Source organism: Falco naumanni, chromosome 4 (assembly GCF_017639655.2).
Source record: "Falco naumanni isolate bFalNau1 chromosome 4, bFalNau1.pat, whole genome shotgun sequence".
NCBI lineage: Eukaryota > Metazoa > Chordata > Aves > Falconiformes > Falconidae > Falco > Falco naumanni.
This window is the reverse complement of record NC_054057.1, coordinates 76,901,906-76,925,041: the sequence shown is the minus strand read 5'-3', so window position 1 is coordinate 76,925,041 and position 23,136 is coordinate 76,901,906. Positions and strand designations below refer to the sequence as shown.

General features: G+C 47.9%; 1 protein-coding gene and 1 long non-coding RNA gene across 4 annotated transcripts in view; both read right to left on the bottom strand.

Annotated features, from left to right (window-relative positions):
- The window catches only part of LOC121088022, a 129,282-nt gene extending 124,094 nt beyond the window's left edge, over positions 1 to 5,188 (bottom strand). The window contains exons 1-3 of the long non-coding RNA XR_005827808.1: positions 4,400 to 5,188; positions 2,278 to 2,439; positions 98 to 168 (exon numbers count right to left, since the gene is read on the bottom strand). This is a non-coding gene — a long non-coding RNA (uncharacterized LOC121088022). The remainder of the gene's footprint in view (positions 1 to 97; positions 169 to 2,277; positions 2,440 to 4,399) is intronic.
- Positions 5,189 to 8,547: 3,359 nt separating this feature from the next.
- Positions 8,548 to 21,901, bottom strand: ROGDI (rogdi atypical leucine zipper). 3 transcript variants are annotated; one of them, XR_005827506.1, is made up of 12 exons: positions 21,846 to 21,899; positions 19,594 to 19,665; positions 18,149 to 18,231; positions 16,666 to 16,720; positions 16,059 to 16,139; positions 13,600 to 13,695; positions 12,199 to 12,297; positions 11,600 to 11,713; positions 10,811 to 10,860; positions 10,323 to 10,380; positions 10,108 to 10,142; positions 8,548 to 9,546 (listed from the first exon to the last, which is right to left on the bottom strand). XR_005827506.1 is itself a non-coding variant. In XM_040591673.1 (11 exons), exons 1-11 carry the CDS (start codon positions 21,885 to 21,887, stop codon positions 9,505 to 9,507), a joined length of 861 nt encoding a protein of 286 aa, XP_040447607.1. In that variant the 5' UTR covers positions 21,888 to 21,901; the 3' UTR covers positions 8,548 to 9,504. The 3 variants fall into 3 exon arrangements, 2 of the variants coding, with proteins under 2 accessions (XP_040447607.1, XP_040447608.1); XM_040591673.1 differs by lacking the exon at positions 10,323 to 10,380 and having other exon boundaries at positions 10,108 to 10,234; positions 21,846 to 21,901; XM_040591674.1 differs by lacking the exon at positions 10,108 to 10,142.
- Between the last annotated feature and the right edge of the window lie 1,235 nt (positions 21,902 to 23,136).

Genomic DNA, 23,136 nt, shown 5'->3' with positions numbered 1-23,136 from the left:
ATAACTAAAACACACAAATAACCAAGAAAATTTGATTGTTGTTCTTTACTGTAACCTGCATGTTAAGAATCTATTGTTATTCACCAAGCACACATACCATTGCCACGGCATAAGGCAGTTTTGCAGTACACCAGCGAAACACTGTTAACTTGCAGCAGTAGTCCAGCACTGTAAGAGAAAGGTACAACAATGCAGAAGTTAAAACATATCACAAAAGACATTTAGCTTCAGCATTCATGAATGCATCTGATTTTCTCTTTCCCCATGCCCTAATTTATTACCATGAAAAAACATTAGTAGTGACCATCATTGCAGTTTCTCTATACATATCAAGATAATGCTCTTTGTAGCACAAATATATAATGTGTTCTTATCCTATAAAACTTTACAATTCAGGGATCTTCTTTATGAAGTTTCAACATATTTAAAGAACTAATGACAGTCACAGCAAAATGCATGTGATGGAATCAGAAAAAAACCTTATTATTTGTGATATGATGCAATAAGGCACATTGCCCATGCTTACATATATCTGCAGCTTTAGTTAACAGTATTTGTAAAGCAGACAAAACCAGAACTTCTAGAGCCATTATTAAATAAATAAATAAAAAAAATTCGTAACGTCAAAAACAAAGAAACAATTCATTCATTTTCTGATATGCTGAAAATATCAAGCCAGTCTAGTAGCTGGTGACTTTAATTTTTCATGTCAGAATTTAGAACCACATAGAAAAGCATTTGGTGTTTGTTGACCATTGAATAATTGAGACTTCTTTCCTTCTGGAATCTGGAAAACAGACTTTTCCTGTGCTTTGTTCCTGATCCCTATTTTTGGCTGGCACAATTTAAATAGTGCATCTCTCACTGACAAGTTCCTTCATGCTGACAAGGAAGAAAGCTGCAGCTTTCCTTTTTATTTTTCAGGTCTCCTTATGCTTATTTAATGAAGCATAAATATGGATGGCACCTTCCTCCTTACATCAGTTGAAAACATGCAAAAAAAAAAAAAAATTCAGCTCAAAATCACCTTTTTTAACCAGGCTTTAAATAGTTCCCTCAGTTTTCATTATTATTATTATAGAGACTTACGCTTCCTTCACGCACATGAGCCACTCAGTCTCCAAAACAATCTGTTCACATAAGCCGATCACAGATTTCAGAAAAAGTCTAAGAAAAAAACGTATGCAACACTCAGAACAAGAAAACCTTTTCATGTAATAAAGACATAGCGATCCATATTATTCTTTTACTTCATTTCCACTTACATTAGAAAAGTGCTCAACACTGATTTTTATGTCATTCTTTCCTCTTTAACTATAATTAACTTTACAAAGAGCCTGTCACCTAGTCTTGCATAGGATCAACCATACCTAAGAGATAACTACCTAAACCCTTCCTGACAGATTTCTAGTCCTATTGCCAAAGGACATGGAACAAGTTCACTGTCTTCTTCACAGAAACATTATGCACAGTATTTTACCAAAGGACATTTCTGTTTAGTCATTTAAGTATCACTGGACGCTGCAAACTACATTGTAATATTTCCCTACTCCTACCTCATCTCCTACTCAGTATGTCATCCTCCTTTTGGCTTATTTTTTGTAGAGGACGGAGACAGTGGGTTTAACCTTGATAATGTGCAGCTGTGACCTTGCTTTAACGATGTGCAGCTGTTATCCTGCAGCAAAGAAGTAAATAACTTTGAGGGGGTGTGAGAAGAAACCCGGAGGAAACAGAGACAAAAAGAGGAATGTGATCTAATCTCCAGAAGATAGGAAATGGCATGAACAGCAGAGAGTAGCCTATAGTGACCAGCTACATAACGGTCTTTGCTTCAACATCCTTGCAAAGTCTGTGTCTCAATTGCCAGAATTTTTGCCTTTTTTGTTTCTATTGCTTTCTTAGTATTGGGATTTTTTTTTTTTTTTGTCCTTTATTAGGCTCATTTACCCAAGTATTCTGGAGCTAAAGAGAATGTGGTTGGAGTAGTTGGAGTAACCAAGCAAACATCTGCCAGCAACAGGCAAACACTGACATGCAGGTCCACATGTAACACCTGACTACAGAAGTTATTCGGGTCAGTTCAGATAACATGACAAATTTCACTAATATTGACCAGGTAGGCCTATTCCTATACTGGTATTCAGCACAACTTTTTAATTTTATTAGTAATATCTAAAAGCATATATTATTATAGAGCGTGGCTGGATGTTTCCAACATGATTTTGGCCTCCAAATCAGTGTTAAATGCTGAGAACCATGAGAAAACATTATTACCCTTTTATTGGTTCAGAAAGTGGGTAGTCCAGCTTTAGTGATGTCCTTCAGATAGCTACCAGGGCAGGGTGAGGATGGGTTTGATGCCATGCTCTGGGTGATGCTCTGTTTATGTTGAGATACAACAGAGACGGCACGGCCTGTTCTGTTCTGCTGACAGTACTAAAGTAAGAGACAGGAATAAGGTACTCTGAGCAATCTAGTAGTCATAAATAAAGATAAGGTGGGCATATGAAGGAGACGAGAAGGCCATGAGTCAGGAGGTTTTGCAAGGTCCAGTCGAAGAACAGAACAACCACCCAAAAGTCTCCCCAAAAGATGATTCTAGAAGACTCCACCTCAAGGCCTGCCTAAACCCCTCCTATTATATGATGATTAGATGTCGAAATTAAATGAATATGTATGTAAAGGTGTTGCAACCTCTTACGAAAACTGTATAAATTACCTGACTTTTCACTGAAAACTTTGGAGCTAGTTTGTCCGGTGTGAACTGGCTAGCCCCGCAACATTGCACAAAATAAACACCTTTGCTGCTCTAAAGACAAAATTCATCTCTGAGCAGTTACTCTATGCCATTTTGACATCATTTTGGTGAGCCAGCCAGGAGAACTCTTCACCAGTGCTGGAATGCAGGGAGCCTGGGGACCCTCAGGGCCCCCGACTGGATCTTCGGTTGGCAAGACTCCCCTACCCATTGGCTTCCCATACAAGTGGACAAGAACTTCTGCTCAACATGAAAGGTATTTATATTTATTCTTCGGTTTAAACTTGGTTGAATTTACCCCTTAAGATGAAGATGGGATGCCATTGCACAGGGTTATGAGAAGGGATGCCTTCTGAAAGGGGTAGCAGCCTCTATTTGGTATGTTGTATTTGGCCAAATATTGTTTATTTTGTCTTAAGATTTGGGAAGCTAAAACTTCCTTTTGGTTGTCTTAAATTTTGGGAAACTCGTCTTGTTAGGAATTCCTGGAATGTAACAACTGAAATAGCACTCTGTGTTTTGTTTGTTTTATGTGCTGTCTTGTTTTATGTTCAAGATTAGAGTTAAGGGTCTTTTATGGAAAGTAATTCTGGTAATTCTGAGCGAGTGGCTGAGAACTTACCACGCCGTTTAGGACCCAAAATTAGAATTTGCCCTTTTGTAACTGTTCATTACATAGAAGAGCTCTGTGCACAGATCGGCTATGAAATGTGTATTCTGTGGTCCACAGCGGCATCTTGTGACATTGTGTGGTAACGCGAACTGACCGCGTAAATTTTATCGTCACTGGAGTTGCAAGTGTATGGTACCTTGTCCTGGTTTCACCTGGGATGGAGTTAACTCTTCTTAGTAGCTAGTACATAGCTCTGTGTTTTGACTTTGATGAGAAAACGATGTTGATAACCGCACTGACGTTTTCAGTTGTTGCTGGGTGATGTGTATACTAAGTCAAGGACTTTTTGGTTTCTTGGGCCTTGCCAGCCAGAGGGCTGGAGGGGCACAAGAAATTGGGAGGGGACACAGACAGGACAGGTGACTTGAACCAGCCAAAGAGGTATTCCATACCATGGGACGTCATGCTTGGTATATAAACTTGGGGACTGGCTGCGCATCAGTCAGCGGGTGAGTGAGCAGTTGTACTGTGCATCACTTGGGTTTTTTTCCTTTTTCCTTTGGATTTTACCCTTTTTTTCTCCACCTTTCCATTCTAATGGTTATTACTGTTATTGTTATTGCTGTCGTTCTTATCTCTTTATTCTGTTTAAGTTATTAAATTGTTCTTACCTCAACCCTCAAGTTTTACATTCCTTTCTGATTCTTCACATCAGTAGAAGGGCAGTGTGAGAAACAAGAAATATTGTTCCTGGCTCATTCTCCGTGGGAGCAATGGCTGGACAATCCTAATGTGCCTTTGGTCTCCGTAAGAGTGAAAAAGCGAGCAATCAATTTTCTGATCTCAGGAACCAGGTACCCTAAGTTTAGAGATGTCGCTCACATGGCTACAAGGGCAGGGTGAGGAACACAAAGAAAATTAATTCCTGGCTCCTTCTCCGGGGGACCAGTGACTGGATGTTTCCAACATGCTTTTGGCCTTCGAGTAAGTGCAAAAAGCTGAGAAGCATGAGAAAAAGTAGTTACTCTTTTATCAGTTCAGAAAACAGGTAGTCCATCATGGCACCCTCTCCAGAGTAGCTGTGGCTGCATGGTTCCACGGAGCATCCGAGTCTGTACATGTACAAAAGCAAGCAATTAAATTTCTTACCTCAGAAAGCATACACCAGAACTTTGGTGATGTCCTTCACATAAGCACCAGGGCAAGGTGAGAACCAGTAAGGGAATCCCTCCCTGGCACCTTCTCTGGTGGAGCTGTGCCTGGGTGGTTCCATGGAGCATTTGTGCTCTGCACAAGTGCAAAATTGAGCAGTTAATTTTCTCACCACAGAAAGCAGAGAGCAGAACTTCTGTGGTGTCCCTCAAACGGCTACCAGGGCAGGGTGAGAACCATGAGGAGAATCCCTCCCTGGCACCTTCTCTGGTGGAGCTGTGCCAGGGTGGTTCCACGGAGAATTTCGAATCAGGATGAGTGCAAAAGCGAGCAGTTAATTTTCTCACCACAGAAAGCAGGGAGCAGAACTTGTGTGGTATCCCTCACACGGCTGCCAGGGCAGGGTGAGAACCATGAAGTGAATTCCCGCCCCCCGCCACCTTCTCCGGGGGAGCTGGGCCTGGGCGGTGCCACGGAGCAGCTGGGCTCTGTACATGTACAAACCCGCATTCGAAACCAGCGCAGGCCCGTAAGCCTGGCGGCATTTTTGTGGTGTTAATAATTCGAACTCGATTTTATAGTCTTAACACATTTGTGAGGAAACGCGGGGGCGTGACTTACCGTCCCGCACGCACAGGAGCGTGAGGACGGAGGGGGGCGGGGCTTCGTGTGGCGCTTGCGTGAGGCGGGGCGGGCCGCCGCGGGGCGGGGCTCCGTGTGGCGCACGCGCAGAGGGGGCCGCCGCAGGGGTGGGGGAGGGCCCACCTACACCGGGGCGGGGCACGGCCGCTCGGCACCCCCGTGGTCTGCAGGCGGGGGCTGTCGCTAGGGCGGGGGCCGGTGCAGGAGCGAGCACCCCAGGGCTGCGTTTGTCCCGGGACTGCTGTGGCGCCGCGGTTCCGTGCTCGTGGGGCAGCACCGCAATACTGTCACCAACGGGCGGCATCGCGGAACGGGGAGGCACCACTGCGCATGCGCGGCGCCCGCCCTGCAGTACTAGCTTTCGGCCGCCGGGCGGCAGCAGCGCTGCACCAGCCCTGTGCCGAGCCCCGGCCGGGACCCGCGCGGTTCGCACCCCCAGCACCCGGGAGCTGCTCGGTGCAGGGGTCGCGTTGCTCTGCCCCTCTCCCGCTCGCAGCCCAGCACCGAGACCCGTTGCCTCCGCACCAAGAAGCACCCACGTGGCTCAGACACTTCAATCCCGCGTCTTACCGGCTTTAGTGGTTCGGTCTGTCCGAACCGAGGGAGAAGCAGCAGCACAGGGAACCTGTGGGACAAGGGCTTTTCCCTACGAATAACCTCAGCAGATAACCCCAATTATTAAATTATTAGTGATTTATTATTTAATTAATATTAAAATATTAAGCGATTGCTGTTGTTAAAGAAGAAATTGCCACAGCCGTGGGTAGCACTGGGTTTGCTTTAGTCACAACTCAGAGCTGGTCACCACCTCAGTTGAGTGGCAGAGAACCGAGGGACACGGCGCAGCTCGTAGACAACAAACCGTTAGTCAGCGGCCGAAGTTTGTAGGAGTTTCCGTTGGTCTTGTCAGTTCTGCAAATCCACCACCTGTCCCTATCCCAGTGGATTCATCTGTCCGGTTCCAGTCTCTGCCTCGGTTCCCAGCTCCTCCTCGGATCACGCTCTCCCTCATGCCAGCTTTAACTCACACTCTCCTTCAAATGCGCTTAGCCTTTGAACAAGCAATTCCTATTCACATATACTAATTTTTTAAAAAACACCTGCGTTTGTGAGAGCACCTCTTTACACCAATTGATCACCTATTGTTTCTCTATTCTCCCACTGATTAACTTGACCCGAGTTTTAAACCAGCCTTGATTTAGCGCTATACAAGGGACAAGGCCCAGTTCTGCCATTTAGCAGCTTCAGCACTTTACATTTCTTAATTCAAAATACATTTTCTTTAACAATTCCCTCCTTTTATTTTATCATTGTGTACCTGACATAGTTTAATAGCTAACATATTTCCCTGGGCAAAAGGAAAAAAGAAAGGTGGCACCAGGAAAGGTTTTACTCATGAGAACTATAGCTTGCCCAAAAGAAGCTAAAGAAAAAAAAATAAAATAAAAAGCCAGCCCAGGAAAAGGCAGTCAGTCTGATTATTCCACTGCGCTCCAGACGCACAGCAGTGTTCATCAGTGCACATACCGATCACAAGCCTTGGCGGTACGGCAGAGCAGCCCGAACTTTGCACACGCCTTGTGCTGCCACGCACCTGCCAAAGCCTGTGGCACACAGCACGCTGAAGTTGCACTTGCAAATGGGCGGGTGGGCGGCCACTAGCTACCCTAGTACCAAACTCACCGGGCTGCAAAAGCAGAGCCCTTTGGGCCTTGTAAATTTTCTTCTGTGCTCAGAGGTTTAGTGGGGAAAAGAGACAGACTGTGACATTTCTTAATTGGCGGACCCTTGTTTTATCTTTCAAATCGTGGGGTACCAGCCCAGGGCTTTAGGCCAGCCTCTCCTGTTGAATCCCATCTACCTTGCTGCCCTGTTCTTCTGTAACAGTAATCTAGGCAACGTCCTGCAGCAACCACCACTGCCACCGAGTAGACTTTGTGACAGAGCCACTGTGCATCAGAGCTGCAATCAAGACAGGTATTCCATTCTGCATGCTCCTGCTCTCCAGAACTGAAGACTGTTTTCATCAGAGGAAAACACCACACACTGGGTCCCACGTTCTATCCCTACCAGCAGGAAGCCGAGTTGGAGAGGATGCGGCAACGTTGACTGGACTGCACACACCAGCGTGAATTAAAAAAGGAGCCTCCTCCATGTGCAGGGAGGGTTAAAGAAGAGCACAGACAGCTCCAGAGAGGTTATTAACTATAAAAATACTCTCATCCAAGAAGCTGTTAATGACGAGCAGTTCCACACATACACAATCATTTTCTAAGCAGAGAATGGTTGGGAACAGAGCAAGGCTTGGTAAATACATACACAGGGTCATGACCGCAGCTAGTCATAAGGCTAATTGACTGGAATCACTGATGAGCCTGCTACGGCATCAGCCCATCCAGGCCTCTCTACCTGCCACATTTCATTACTTACTAAGAAACACGTTCATCAGTAACAGCCCGATACTCATTCATAGGCTCTGTTACTGCTTAAGCATGCATTAGATCGAGCGCTGCACCAGGGGTCAAGTCCTCAGAGAAGGAGGCTGCAGCGGTAACAAGGCTGGTACTAACTCGCTCAAGATTCCAGGGATCTCACAAAGGACAGAAAGGGAGGTCGCTGACAAGGTAGGCCACACATGCCCACAACAGATGTCTATCCTGGGGCAGGATGGGATGTGTTTAAAAAAAAAAAAAAAAAATCAGAGCAACATAGCTATCTCTAGTCTCTGTCCCTGGAGCTATTCACAAGCTATCTGGACATGATCCTGGGAGAATGGCTTTAGATAGCCCTGCCTGAGCACGAGAGTTGGACCAGCTAGACCCCAGAGGTCCCCTTCCAGCCCCAACCATTCTGCAATCTCTTCATTTTGATCACAGTGCTCTGAATAGCACTTGGGAAACACCAGGATCCTCATGTTTTCCAACCATGCTGTCAAGATAGGCTCCAATGGTCCTGATGTTTTGTAGGGACCTTAGTGAGCCTGCAGTCTTCACCTAAGCACACATGGAGGCTCCTGGGAAAGGTACTCCAGTGAGGAAAGCCACCAGAAACACAGGCTGGACAGGGCTAGCTGGTGCCAAGCAGGAGACCGGTGATGCTTCCTCATCACTTAGCTAGCTCCAGGAGCCAACCCAAGCCAGGCTCAGTACCTGCAGCCTCTGCCAAACATGACCATCAAGGGAAGTTTTGAAAAGTACTTCAGGTAGTACTCAGGTGTCAGACAGCACGGGCTGAGGCTACACAGACCAGGCCCAGCCTTCAAAAAGCTGCCCAGCTCTTCTCTCAGAGACCACTACGGTCCTCCCAGTAAAGCAAACAGTAACCCAGCATACGTAACTAAGAAGAGTCACTCACTTGTAAGGAAGTACATAATCTTCAGTACTCTTTCATTCTCAGCTCTGACAGCCCACAGGAGCATGGCAGGCCTGAGGACCTTTATTTCACAGTTATCAATGGCTAGAGGGATGAGTTACATACTGTAGCATCCATAGGCAGGCAGTAAATCATAGTAACAACATGGTACTCACTTTGGGTTTAATGACAGGATGTGAGACCGCACAGCTGTGCTCAAGGTACCGAGGCAAGTCCAAAGGCTGGCAGTGAAAACAAGATACTAAACCTGGAAAAAACCAACTGGCCCAACTAGGGCTTAGGAAAAAAAGAAAATCAAAAAACCAAACTATAATCACATTGATGCCAGGGGAGGGGGAGAAAGAAAAAAAGAAAAGAAAAGAAAAAAAAATAGAAAAAAAGAGTTCAAACAGCAGCAAATAAGAATATTCCCCAAAGGGGAACCAACAACATGGGCATGGACAGAACAGCTAGGAGAGGGAGAGGCTCAGGGCTAGTCATAACCACAGCTGGACCAGATCACAGCAACGTATTTCACTACACTGAGCAACATGCCCTACACTTTTTGTGGTGTGTTCAATTAGTCTGTCTTCATCCCTTCCCATCCAACTCACAGTCCAGCAGTTAGTTACAGCACTGTGTGCAAATACAGTTAGTGAGAGCAGTCCACAGCTCCCCGTACCTTGTAATGGCCTAGTGTAATTCATTGGAGGTTTGGAAAGCGTAAGCCACAGAACGCACGTGAGAACAAAGACAGGTAGAAGCTCTTGCCAACCACACAGCACTGCCTGGTGCCCTGCTTACGCAGCAGTCCCAGACAAGGCTACTTCAAGTTGTGTCTCTCGATACACTGACCCTACCCCCTGTGGAGGGCCACATGGTAGCGAACCCCTGCATTCCTCAGGCTGACCTGGACTCAGCTGGCATGTCGAAACCAAAAAGAGACACTGGAAGTACTGTCAGGGCTTGAACACTCCACGGAGAATTAATATGGCCTGTAGTTCCAGTAACTGGAGAAAACAGAGATCTGGAAAGCAAGAAGAAAAGCAGGTAAGTTCCTGTATCCCTTGGGCCCCACAAGAAAAAGCATACAACACGTGCCGAAGATGGAGCCTAACAGCATTACACACTCCAGCACTGCATCGCAGAAGGCCGGATTTGCTGCTATTATCACGGAAGAGGCTTGGAGTGCAAAGTTACTTGCTCATGGTGGCAGCCAGGTCAAGCTGCAGATCTGGAACAGAACATGGGTCTACTCCAACCCAGTTTGCCAAGAACTCCATGCCTCCCCTCCAGCACCTTGGCATTTCCTCACATCCAGCTCACGACTGAGAACACAGAAGCGTCTATCTGCTCCTTTCCATCTAGTCACTAGTTGAGCAAAGACATCTGCCACACTACTACACTTATCCAAGATGGTGCCTGCTAGGCAGAGCCAGCCACCTCCCTGGCTCCAGAGCACTGACTCAGCACTTGTTTTCAGTTTATACGCAAGTTGTACAGAATAACATGACATCAGATTTTAGGAGATCTGAGGTCTTCGCAAAATCCAGAGTTAAAAACAAAGCCCCTTTTCCAAGGCCATTACCTTGTCCTTCAGTTGCTGGCAAAGCTGCAGTGAAACTGTGAAGAAGACAAGGGCATCATTTAACCATGGGACAACACATTCCACTTTATGGACATGGCTGACTTCATACCGCTGGTTGCCAAACTCACTGGAGGGGTGGGCAGGGGAGGGGAAAAAAAAAAAAAAAAAAAAAAAAGCACAGCTTCACACACAACAGCACAGAACACAAAACTCACCTGTCCTCCATTCTCACAGAAGAGAATATGATGATTTCTACTTCATTTAAAACAGCATCTGGCAAAGTTATAGAATGCAAACTCTCAGTCTGCCTCTGACCAGATTTAGAGTTAAGCTAAATCTAATTGGGTTAAGGTAGAAACTTCGCCACTTTTCAGAGAGGCACAAAGGCAGGAAATGCAGACGGCAATGCCAATAACCTAATTTTCATTGTGGTTGACAGCTCTCATCTCTAGGCAAACTCATGGCACTGCATCAGTAGGCTGTATCCCGAAAAGTCACATCTTTGGGCCTTTATGACCAACCAAATCATCACAGAAACGCTATGATGGGCACCTATGCATTCACAGGCACAGCCACAGCAAATGACTCAGTCCAGCTTCTCCACTTAACAGATGCTTCAATCAAAACTGTGTACAGCCATTTGGATCTCATCCTCAGCATACTCCTACACCTGTTACACAGCCCTTGTAGTGACTGTACTTACAACATGGCTCCAGGGTTGTGTAAAATGGACCCTCCAGCAGGCTTGAAGTTCTGCAGGAGAAGGAAAAAGTCATTAGGATTTGGATTGCAATGCAGTAAACAAACCACTTAGAGGTTTGCACTTTCAGTAGCCTGACATCAAGAAATGCCTATACCATAACACTCCATTCATAGGGAATCCGTGTCATTTGATCCCTTCCTGCTCCTTCATGAAAAAAAAGTTCTACAGAGAGGCTGAGTCCAACTTAGCTCCAAATTTTAACACCACAAAAGTAAGATGAGAAGATCCAGAAGAAAAGCAACAGACAGATTTTAGGGAAGATATCCTTACGGAAGGACTGCATTTCATAAAGCTTAAGAGTTTAGTTCTTATAGGACATCAAGCTGACCCAAATGCAACAGGTGAGGCAGAAATATACCCATCAAAGCTCCATCCAGAAAACTCTACTTTGATGTAAACTGCATTAATACAGTTATGCCCTTACATAATTATGCAAAATTATCAAACTATATTGTAAGATAAAGCATTACTTGGAAAAAAAAGTAGTTACTGGCTTTCTCCACAAGCACTGTGTTTTTCTTCTGGGCTAAGCAGCCATGCCCAAACTAGATTTAGAAACAGTGTTCTGTCTGCAGCTGATCTAAACACAGACACTTATCAGGAAGTTACAGTCATTTCTACATTATCTTATGCATATGACATTGCACCATGCAGCAGTGCAATCTCCTCCTCACAGTGGGATGCAGGGAGAAATAAACAAACAAGGCTCAAAGAGACAGTAGGCATCACCTTGGTTGTGCTGGGCTGGAGCACATGGAGTTGGTAGACAGTCAGGCACAGCTTATTCAGGTTTATATAGAAATTCACAAGGATGTCTGGAGGCAGAGCAGGGGTGAACATTTTCTGGTGAGAAAATATGTAGTTTGTCAGTGAAAGGACCATTGTTTCTAACGCTGGGAAATCACTACCTTTTTCTAAGCCATACTACAATTACCCCACAGCGAGAGGGACATTAGAGAGAAACAAAGACTGAGCAGCTTGCAGGCCATGGTTGTTCTTCTTGCTGCACTTGATCAAATAATGTGCACACAATGGTGACAAAAGAGGATGGAGCAGTGTTCACAAAGGCAAATCATCCCTGGACAAGATTCCTGGACACAGAACAGAACTTACTCTCTAGAGAACCAGAGTCCTCATGCCCAAGACATCTGCTTTCCCACACGAAGATACAGAGCAGCCAAAAAAGGCTGAGTCTGCACCTACTTCAGCGCTCTCCTCCTGCCTCAGGAGACACTTTAGAAATCCACTTCCACCAGTGGATGCAGCATAGTACCTTAACTGCTGCATGCTGCCAGACTGTATGGAGATCTAGACCACCATATACTTACTGTAAGACCACTGGAGGCAATCTCTGGTAGAGTCAGAGTGGCTGGAGTGGTAAGTCGATTTCGGGCTCTCGAGAGCTGTAACATCACAGCATCCATAAGCTACAAGAGAACGTACAGTATACTGCTCAGTGGCGATCCCTGGACAGCTCTGGATAGCATGCTGCAGAATCCTACAGTATTTTGTAAGTGTTGCAACAGCAACAACCACCTACGCACCCTACCTTGCCCTTCCAGGAATGAAGGGGCTTACTGGGGAGGGGTGGCTCCCACCTAAATGCAGTTTACTGTTACCACCATCATAGACACTTGTGAGACAAAGCCAGAGGTGCTTAATACCGGGGACTGGAGAGAGAACAGCTATTCATTAGAAGAATAAGAAGAGAACATGCAATCAATTGCTGATGCCACAGAAACATCAACAAACTCATCAGCTTTTCTGAAGAACAGGCATTAAGGAGAAACAAGAAGCTGTCTTCTAGTTCTCCCCATTCCCACATCAGGGGTACAACGACTGCTGCACGCCCCTGCCCCCATTCATAACCACGTATAAGCCAGGGCACTAGAGAAAAGAACCAGCTCATTGTGAGCCCAATCCTGCCAGAAACCACAGTTCCAAGGCTCGATTCAGGCAGACTTCCTTCTCCAGAAAAGAAGTGGAAAGCAACATGTGTCTGTTATAGAGCTCACGACTGCTAAGATGAAGGCATTTTGTATTATGACTAATCTCTCATCCCTACTTCTACCCAGAAGTAAAAAGGAAATAGTTTTATTACCTAGCTTCTTCCTACTACTAGCCCATATGGAGGCTAGAAAGGTTTAGTGTTCTCACATTTGATACTGTGATGAATTCGACCAAGTAAGTCAAAACTCTGGCAGCTTCAGAGAGCATTCCAAGCAGAGGGCTGGGCTTCACGGCCATGCAGCACCTGGTCTGTATCAGACCGCATCAACTACTCTTAGCAAGTGAGAATTCGCTTTCAAATCATCGGTAAATCACAAGTACTAACTGTAATGTTTTGTTTGCTGATGACCGCCTCGTTTCTTCTCTCACCAAAAGCACTGACTGGCAGGGAAGAGCATGAGCTGTGTAACCACATCACCCAAAAAAGATCAAGGGAGATGCTCCCATCACAGGTGTGCAACAGGGCACTGACTGCTCAGATTGCCACTCACCATGACGTACAACCCTACTACCGATGCTAAACTGGTATAGATTCATATCAAATATGAGGTCACATGGATACTCCTTGTCACAGGTAGATATGGGTACAACTGGGGAATCCACTTCCAGTAAGAGACTCCACACAGTAATGTGCATTAACTGTACTTGAAGGGAATGGTATATTGGAGGGAAGAAAATAATGCACATTCCTACCCAAGTAGAGAGGGCTTTCTCCTCACCTTGAGGACCTCCGAGCCTGTTTTGAACTGGTAGTTTACGTCTCTGTTCATAAGCAGGTAAATGGCTTGGTTAACATGGTTTCTAGCATCCTGGATCTGCAAAGGAACAAATGCAGCCCTATTAAAGAAACACTCTCCATAATACACACTAGGAAGTAGAGGTTTCCCTGGCTATCTCGTTTGCCCTAAGATAACGGTAACTTCTCAAACATTAAGGCCATTTCTCTCTGAGCACCACACACACTAATACAAATCTACCACTGCAGTCCAGATGCATTATCAGGGTCTTCACTCAAGGACTGGAGGTGCAGCCTGGTAGCTACAAACTGGATTGTCAATAAAAATACCACTGCTCCCTGAAGGAACAGTGGCATCAGGCACTCTCATCCTGGGGCTACTCTGATCATGACTGTTCAGGTAGCAATTCCCACTGCTGATGGTATACAACAGTCAGGTCTAGCAACACCAATAATGATTTCTTCCTTTGGAACTATCAGAGCTAAAAAAAAAAAAAAAAAAAAAAAAGACGTAAATTACATCAATAGCAGGAATGAGCAGCAAACATAAATTTCTAATTTGTCTCTGGCAGTATTCCAGAGTCCTTCTAAACTGTAATTGTTGGGGTTGAGATTTATCTCCAGCATCAAGAAGCCGATTCTGTGGAACTTGTCCGGACTCAGGACACAGCTAGCTCAACTCCCTCTCAAGCTCTAAGGCCACTTGCAGCCAGGAGATAATTATCAAGGCAAGGCTGATAGGTGTATCACAGTGCTTTCATGTGAGCCAGGGCAAACCAGAGGAAGAGGAAAACGGCCCTGGGAGAAAGTGACTTGTGTTCGGTTCTAGGCAGCAGCAGAAAAATTGAAGAAAAAAAAAAAGCAAAGGGGTAAATCAGAGGGTGCAATAAATGTAAAATGTAAGCAGGGAAACCCGTGTGAGAGATGGCTGCTGGGAGCTGGATAACACAGCCTGGGACATTTGTAGTTTGATACATCTACACTGCTCCCCACCACCCCCAGATCCCAGCTCAGCCTTGCAGAGGCCTCCCTGACATAGATCTGGGCATGGCTCCTTCCCATCCAGAGCTCGGGGATCACAGAATAGCCCTGCTCTTAGAAAGAAAGCACAAGGCACTAGAGGCTACAGAGAAAAGAGATGATAAAATCCACTGTCAGACTACAGAGAGACTCTGCAGATGCTCAGGCTATGGCATCTCCAAACACCAACCACCTCCAGCCTTTACATCTCCCAGATACTTTTGAGCAAGCTAAATGGTTCCTGGCAGCGTTACCCAACCCAGCAACGCCAATCCTGCTATTATAAGGACCTGCTTCATTCCTGCTGCCCTTTGATTTTGCTGTTTTCTAATCAAGTTTCTCACAACTTGTGTGCCTGCACTTGTGTTCCTCAAAAATGTGCCCATACTACAATTTCTTAGCAAAAATTTGACTTTGCACAGAGAAACAAAACCCCAACTGGCACCGCTCACTAACAGAAGAAACTCACAGACAGGATAGAGATCGCCACATAATCACTATAAATGCTTCTGCACAGAGTCCTTTAGGCACTCACATTCCACATCTGAACAACATCAGAACACAAAACTCTTGCAAGTAAATAAAGGAAAGGGGTTTTCCATAAAAGGCGGTAGAAGCCCATCAACCAGGCAGCAGTACAAAACACCCACTAAATAGGATGCACTGCTGAGTGTTACCACAAAAAAATTCCTTGCCTTGTTGCAAGGCATAGTTTGGCATTAATGTCTCAAGTACACAATTTTCTAGATTTCTAAAAAGTTAGCAGATAGAGCTTTTACTCTGCTGCCAAAGCAGCTGTTGGAAACTGCACGCATTACCAAACACACACGGACCACCCATAAAAATCTGAACCAGGGCACAGTGAAGCACACTGAATGCATCCTTCTCCAGCCTACTCAGCTATGATAAAGTAACTGTGGGAAACTAGGTCTTCAAGATCAGGCACTAGATCAGGTCCTGAAATCAGTTATCTGGATAGCCACATCCCTTTAACTCCTTAGCTGAGGGAACTCAGCTATGCTACAAGAGCACAATGCAGTGAAATTTGCTCTCAGCATAAAGAAATGCTTCCATAAGAGTAGAGCAAGCTCCTCAAAGCCTCTAAATTTGCTCTCTGTCTGGCTAGCCTGGGTTTTACAAGCAGACACAAGGCCAGTACTAGACAGACACCCTGGGCACTCCTTTCAAAGGATTACAACTGCTACGCAGCCAGCCTTCAGCTCACCGGTGTGCTTCAGGAACAAGCAGAACCCACTTCTCTCTCCCAGCACCATAACCAAAATCAACTGCATCCGTTTCCTCCCTTAGCTTTTATCACTGGAGCTAACGGAGGATGGATGTAACCTTCTCTTCTGGAAAGCAAGGGGCTACCGCTCAGGGGGTGCAGACTCTAGAGGGGTACGCAACTGAAGTTACCAGTACCTGCTGCAGCTTCCACTGCTTGTCTTCCCGAAATGCAAAGTGCAGAAGCTGATTATTTCTGGGCATTTTCAGATTCACATCCTTCAAGAAAGGAACAAACACGTGAGAGCAAGTAAACCCCCATGCAGAACACGGCGACTGCCAGTCCCATTCCATTCTGTCTCCCAGACCATCTTAGCAAGCTGCTTTCAGCAGTCTTGGCATGGTCAGAACCTCGGTCCTCCTACACGAAGATCTTAATACAAAGGATAAGTTGAAAGGCATTTAGTGAATTGGGATCCAGGCAGGACATAGGACCTCATCTCAGAAGGCCCCCAGAGAAATTTAGTATTATCCAACAAAGGCAGCAAAGGCAAAGAATCCCCATGAATGTCAACTCCATCACTCACCACGGTGGGGGTGGGGGTAGATGCTGGACCTTGACAAATGTCAACAGTTGCTGAAATGTTAAAGATTTAAGGCCTATTAGGGAAGACCAATAAAAAACACTTACTGATCACTGGTAAAGGATAATAAGGATGGCCTCTCCCTTGAGGTCAAAGTGCGATAAGGATGACCCCCAACCCCTTGATGGCAGTATGAAACAAGAAGCATGGCAAGTACTCACAGCTTGACACAGGGCATCTCCCTGCAGTGTCAACACACCTTTCACCTGGTCTGTGCTGGAATAAGAAGATAGATCTGGGTAACACAATCACAGAAGGCAAAAGACATCTACTGAAACTGCCAGCCCAACACCACCCCTCCCTGTCCTGCATAGCTTGCCAAGCTCCCCTCCTTCCAGGGGTCACTTGGCGGGTGCAAGTGAACTCTACACACACTTTCAAGTCCCCAGCTCTTGGCCTGCAGCCAGCTGCTGTCACATTCTTTATGAGACAACTCACCCTAACTGCCCTGCCTAAAACATTACATTCATTTCTGATAGCACGCTTATTTCATGTATTACCTGTCAACGATTTGGCTGCTGTTACAAACAGCTCTAGCAGGCACAAACACAAGATATTAGATGAATTACTGACATCGAAGTGCTAGGTGGTTCATATGGGAGCTGAAAGCTACACCCCACCCTGCCCCCCTTCCAAGAAAAAAAAACAAAAAACAAAAAACAACTAAATAAACAAAAAAACCCCACACTTTTAAAAGGTCCTGCAAGATGTCTTGTATCTACCATGAACAGTGGGGGAAGACTGAAGCAGCTCAGTGGGGGAAGACTGAAGCAGCTGGGCCTTCAAGAACTCAGTATAGCTACACCTTACATTTTAATACACTAGACAGAGCCTCTTCAGGTCAACACTTTAACATTCATTCACCTTGCAACAACAATGAATGAGAGCTGGAATCAACTTTTTAAGATCTGAAGAACACAACTTTCAAACCCAATACAGAATCACTGCATCATTGTATGAAGTGCTCACCATGCTGTTTCTGAAGACTAAGGTCTACTACTTCACAAGAAGCTTGCAACCTCTGCCAGAGTACAGCTATTCAGACCAAAGCCTGCGGTGAAGATCAAAAACTGGACAGCTATTTCAAAACTGCACTTCTGTAGCACCTTCTGTACAGATCTCAGTTTGCTCTGTCAGAAGCAGATTTATTATTGCTCTTTTAGGGAGATTTGGACAGAGGTTAAGATTTGTCCACAGACACAGTCAGAAACAGCCAAGAGCAGAATTCAGGTCTTGTAACTAAAGTCCCTCTGCCTTTTGCCAGGAATGCCCCTTGGCAAAACTGCTGACAGCAGCACACTGACACAACGTACCTGTGTGGTCAGGAATCAATCACTGTATTGTAAGTGTCTGCAGGAAATGGCACAAGTATGGCTAAGGCAGCCCCGGGAACACGGCTACGGACTGTTAACGTTAACCTGCCGTGAGAGTTTGTTCGTTTGTGTTCCTTCAGGCGAAACCTCTCATTAAAGAACCCCCTTCCGCGCTGGGGGTGCGGCGGGGACCTTTGCCGCAGGCGCTCCAGGAGCAGCGCCCGTTGCCAGAGGGAAGCCCCCGGCACAAGCACCGGAGAGCGGGGGCGGGAGCGCCCGCCGGAGCAGCCTGGCAGAGCAGCGGCCACCCGCTGCTGCCGCGGCCACTTACCCTGATGTGCTCAGCACAAAGTTCTCCTGCTTGACAGCTCCTCCCGAGCCACCGGTGGGCAGGGTGAACCGGTGAGAGGCCTCCTGCCCAGGGGAAGCAAGAGAGGACACAGTGAGTGCTGAGGTACCGCCTGGGCCCTGAGCGCCGCAAACCAGGAACAAAGACAAGGCAAGAGCAGAAAAACAGCCACCAGCAAGTGGGCGAGCACAGAGCCGTCACCTTTCCAAGCCTCCTGCAACCCGCCTAACAGCACACGGATCTTCCCTCATTGTCTTGCAGGACAGGCGCAGCCCAGAAGAAGGCTCAGCACAAGCAGCCCATGGCAAAAGGTGCTGGAAATTGCACCCTCCAGCTCCACGCCTGGAAGCCAGACAAGTTGGCCAGTGCCCAGAGGGGGTCACCAAGCTGCAGGCAGCAGGAGCGCACCCCACACAGTCCAATCCTGTGTGCCCTCGGGCACCGTGGCACTGCCCCTTTTTCAGCACTGCTGGTCCCTTACCCACGTGCTAAGCCTGGAGTGAAAACCAGCCCTCCTGACTGGTTTTACTGGTTGATGACTGTCCTTTGATCACACTTCAGCCTTAAAACCTCTAACAAATTCTTCAAAACACCTACTATATATATATACACACACAGATACCACAGGTTATTGTCACCTGACAGCAAGTCACATCCTGGGTCAGCACTAGGGCACACCTACCCCTGCTGGCACCCACCCCTCACCTCCACATTTGTGCCCCTGCTCTTGCATCACCCACTAACCCCCACCAAAACCTCAGAGCACTGAGAGGCTTATCCTGTTGAAAACTAACCAAGCAGGAGAGCAGCAAACTCTCATGCTCACAATCCCCCCGGCTTTGGCCAGTTCAGCACCTGGATGCCTGGGAAGCGCCAAACCCAGCAGCCTGTGCCCAGGCTGGGACACGGTGCTGCAGGCCGGGTTCAGCTGAATGCTTCACACATCTGCAAGGGGAAGATACCAGCAGAGAAACGATATATTTCAAGGGAAGGATGGTTTTGAATGTGGAGAGTGCATGCTATTAATTACTGCACAAGTAGTAGCTTGTCAGCTAAAGGTTATTGTGCTCGTTTCCACCATCACATGACAGTTACAGGCAGATCCAAATTCTCTGTTCCAGAAAATATTCACATCTCAGGTAAAGGTGTGGCAGACAGGTCTGGCTGCCTCCACGTGCCTTTTCAAAGCAGCTCCCTCAGCAAAGAGGATCACGAACAGAGCAATCTAAGGGAAATCAGTTTTACTGTGTGTCCTTGAGATCAGAGGGCAAGCAAACACTTGGGACAGCACAGGACATGCACGATAGACCTTGCTGTGCACCCTTTAGCAAGTATTTTTTCCTCCCTGGGAATTCCACCACCATTCCTCACATGGGAGAGCACACAAACCCACAACACAAAACCCAGATGAAGCAAATCGACCTTACCTTCAAAATATCTTGCAGCTGTTTCAAAACAGCATGGACCTCTTCCTGCAGAAGCCATTTAAATTCTTCATCCTACGTTGTGGAAAGATAGCAGTGGAATCATTAGAAGCTGAACACTGGAAATAAATCTCTCAGACATATATGAAAATTATTTATGTTCTAAGTATACTGCTATGTCTGTGCTGTTTAAATCACACACTAGAAGAAAAATATTTCTTCCTGATCTGTTGAAAAGCCTTACTCTGCACTTCTCCACCCCAGCCAAATGAACTGTCCTCATTCCTGTTTTGACTTTAACAAAACAGCATTCCTGCAAGTCACTGTACCAATAATCACAGAATCAGCAAAGAACAGGCAGCACGGCATTTGAATTTCAGAGCAAAGCACAGATCTCACTATTTCAAAAGCTGACGCATCTTTTTAAGCTGCTGGGGTGGGCTGACCTTGGCTGGCCAGCTGCTAGACACCCACCCGGCCTCTCCCCCTCCCCCTCCTCAACAGGACAGGAGAGAAAATAAGATGAAACACTTGCAGGTCACGATATAAGACAGAGAGATCCCTTACCAATGACCATCATGGGCAAAACAGACTAAATTTGGCAGGCAAACTTGTTGCCGATTAGATAGTGAGAAACAAAACCTAAAATGCTCCTTGTCCTCCCCCCACCCACCCCCAGTGGCACCTTACCAAGCAACAGCAACCTAAAAATAAAGCAAGCTAAACCGAAAAGCAGATGGGAAGAAAGAAAGGCTGAGGACTCCCAATTATCTGGGCGAATTCAGTAGATTTATTATTACAAATTCAGATCTGATGACACGCCGCCTCAGGCCTCGATCAGTTGTCTGCTACAGAGAAGCCTGTACAAAGCAGATCCTCAAACCACAGCAAAGCATTCTTGTTAATTAACGAGACCCCACACAGAAGATCATCAGAGAAGTAGGGACAGAAGCAAGCAAGGGACAAAGAAAAGACTAACACTTGCTAACTTGTAAAAGAGGAGAAATCTTTAGTATGGAAAGTACTGGAAGGGAATGAACTGAGCAGGTGGCCCACAGAAAAACTGGAAAGGTGCGGTCGACTCCAAAATTGAGACCTATGATTTCACGAACAGGCATCATGTTCACCATGAGAAACACCAAATAACTGTTCACTGATGTGCTGTCACCTTTTGCAAGTTACCTGACCAAAGAGTAGCACAAGGAGAGTTTTGTTTCAACAAACATTCACCCAGAGCAGGTATGTACAACAAATCTAGGAAGGATTCTCTGTCATCCTTCAAACCAGCGTGGGTGCAGGACTACTGACTTCCACCATTTCATCCTGGTTTGGGTTTCTGAGCATCACGCTGACATACTGGATTCCCTGCTCTTTCATTCCCTGTGACACTCACTGCCGTCCAGGTTCCCAAAAGAACAGAAATCTCATCGGTAAAGCGGGTGCCTTTAGTGCCTCCACCAGCCCACTGCTGCCACACAGACATTTCCACTGCAAACCATCACTGGTGCCCAGCCCTCCAGTAACAGCCAAAGATCTTCCCCCCACCCGGGGACCAATTTCAGACCAAGTTCATTCCCCACGTCCGTGCACGAGGCGCCTGCAGCTCTCAGGAACGCCAGCCACGCTACTCCAAACCACGAGAACATTCGGACAACCCGTGGCTCTCAGCCCTGCCCCAGGCGAACCCCTAAGTCCCCTCCCTGGACAAGAAGCCACCCCTTCTTGCAGCCCCCGGCCCGGGGCCGGTCCGGGCCCTGCCCGCCCCCGCCAGGCCAGCCGCGTCCTGCGCCCACCGAGCACCGGGCCGGGCCGCCCGGGACAAAGCCAAGGTCACGGAAGGCACCTGGCAGCTCGCCGTAAGCGGGGCCGCCGCCGGCACCGACCGCCCCGGGCTCGCCGCGGCCAGACCGAGCAGCAGCGGCTGCTGCCGCCCAACCCTCGGGGCGGAGCGCCGAGGCGGAGACCATCAAAGCGACGCCGGGGAGAGGCGAAGGCCGCGGGCAGCACGGGGACGGGGCCCAGGGACGGCCCGAAGGCCTGGCCCGGGGCCCTGCAGCTCTCGCGGAGCGCCTCGACCCAGGCGCGGGGAACCGGGGGCAGCGGGAGGCCTCGCCGCCGCCCGGGGAGCCCCCCCGCTCAGGCCCGGGCCCAGCCAGCCGGAACAGGCCTGCCAGGGTCCCCCGGCAGGGGCGCCGCCAGCCGAAGCCGGGCCACTGCCGCTCGCCGCGGGCACGGCGGCGCCCCGCCCGACTCACCAGCGCCGCCCGCTCCGCCGCGCTCGCCATCGTGGCCGCCATCCCGCCGCCCGCCCCGCCCCGATTGGCTGCCGGCTCCGCCCTCAGAGATAGCGCCTGATTGGGCAGCACCGCCCTCCCCTCCCACCCCAGGCGTGACGTCAGCGGGGCGGGGGGCGGGGGCGAGTGTGGGGGGCGGGGCGGGGGCGGGGCCCGGGCCTGAGGGCAGGCTGGGCCTTACCGGGTCCGGCCGCCACCCGGGCACCGACAGCGGCGTCGGGGCTCGGCGGCGTCGCGGCACGAGCCGTTTCGCTCGCGCCGCTCCCAGCCGCGCGCCGGGTCCCGGAGAGCGGGCGCGCGAGTCCCGCCGGTTTCGTCTCAACATTCCGCAACCGAAATAGACCGACGCCAGCACACCGGCACCGGGGCCCTCGCGCGGGGGCCGCCGGGTTCCTCCTTACGCCGGCCGTGCCGCCAGCCTGCGCTGCCAGCGCAACTCCGCCCGCCCCCGCCATTCATTCCCAGTAAAGCGCATCACGCAGCGTGGCGGGCCGCGGCGCCTCGGTATCCGAGCATCCCCCGCCGTTCTAGAGCCAGCGCTGCCTCGGTCATCGCACAGCAGCACTCGGGAGCTCGCAGCCCCTTCGGTGAAGGGACCTGCTCTTGGACAAACCCCACTTGCTGCTGGGTTAGTGCTCAAAAAAACCCACACGCTAGAAGGCAGAACTTCAGATGGAGTGAACCAGGCCACCGGCTCCAGCCACTTGGACAACACAAGTCATCAATACCAGAAAGTTCCGGGACCTCCAGCTCTTGGACACTCTTTGCTTTCAAACTCAGCCTTCACCTCTGCTCAGCCCAGATACAGGCAGCCCTCTGCGTTCGGAGCCTGGAATTTATCCAAATCCACCTTTTGTAGCGCCTCACCGACAAGATCAAGCTTCTGTAGGGACCCAAATGCACTCAGGCATCCCGCTGTTTTTCAGCAACTCTCCTTTTTTAATGTTTTGAGGCACACATGCCTTTAATGTCATGGTACAGGTTTGACAGGCTTTAGAAACTGCCACAAGAACCTTGTGTTACCAAGAAAGGTTTTATTCTTTTTGCCAGTAGCTTTGTTAATTGCACAAAAAAAAAAAAATCTTTGTTTTGCCATTTAAACATTTTCACACATCCTATCCTGAATGACAAATGTTAATTAAAAACAAGGCAAAAAAATAAAAATTCACAACCTTAATTAACTATAGGATCTATCATTGAGGAAAAAAAGAAACTGCTTTTCTTACAAGCTTTTCACAAGTGTCACATTTTC

Excerpts from the sequence above, each read along its gene's own strand:
- ROGDI (XM_040591673.1), bottom strand. The coding sequence starts at position 21,887 with ATGGCGGCCACGATGGCGAGCGCGGCGGAGCGGGCGGCGCTG. Across the intron at positions 19,666-21,845 it reads CGGCGGAGCGGGCGGCGCTG|GATGAAGAATTTAAATGGCT; the intron begins GTGAGTCGGGCG and ends TCCACAACGTAG. Across the intron at positions 11,714-12,198 it reads TTGCCTCCAGTGGTCTTACA|AAAATGTTCACCCCTGCTCT; the intron begins GTAAGTATATGG and ends TTTTCTCACCAG.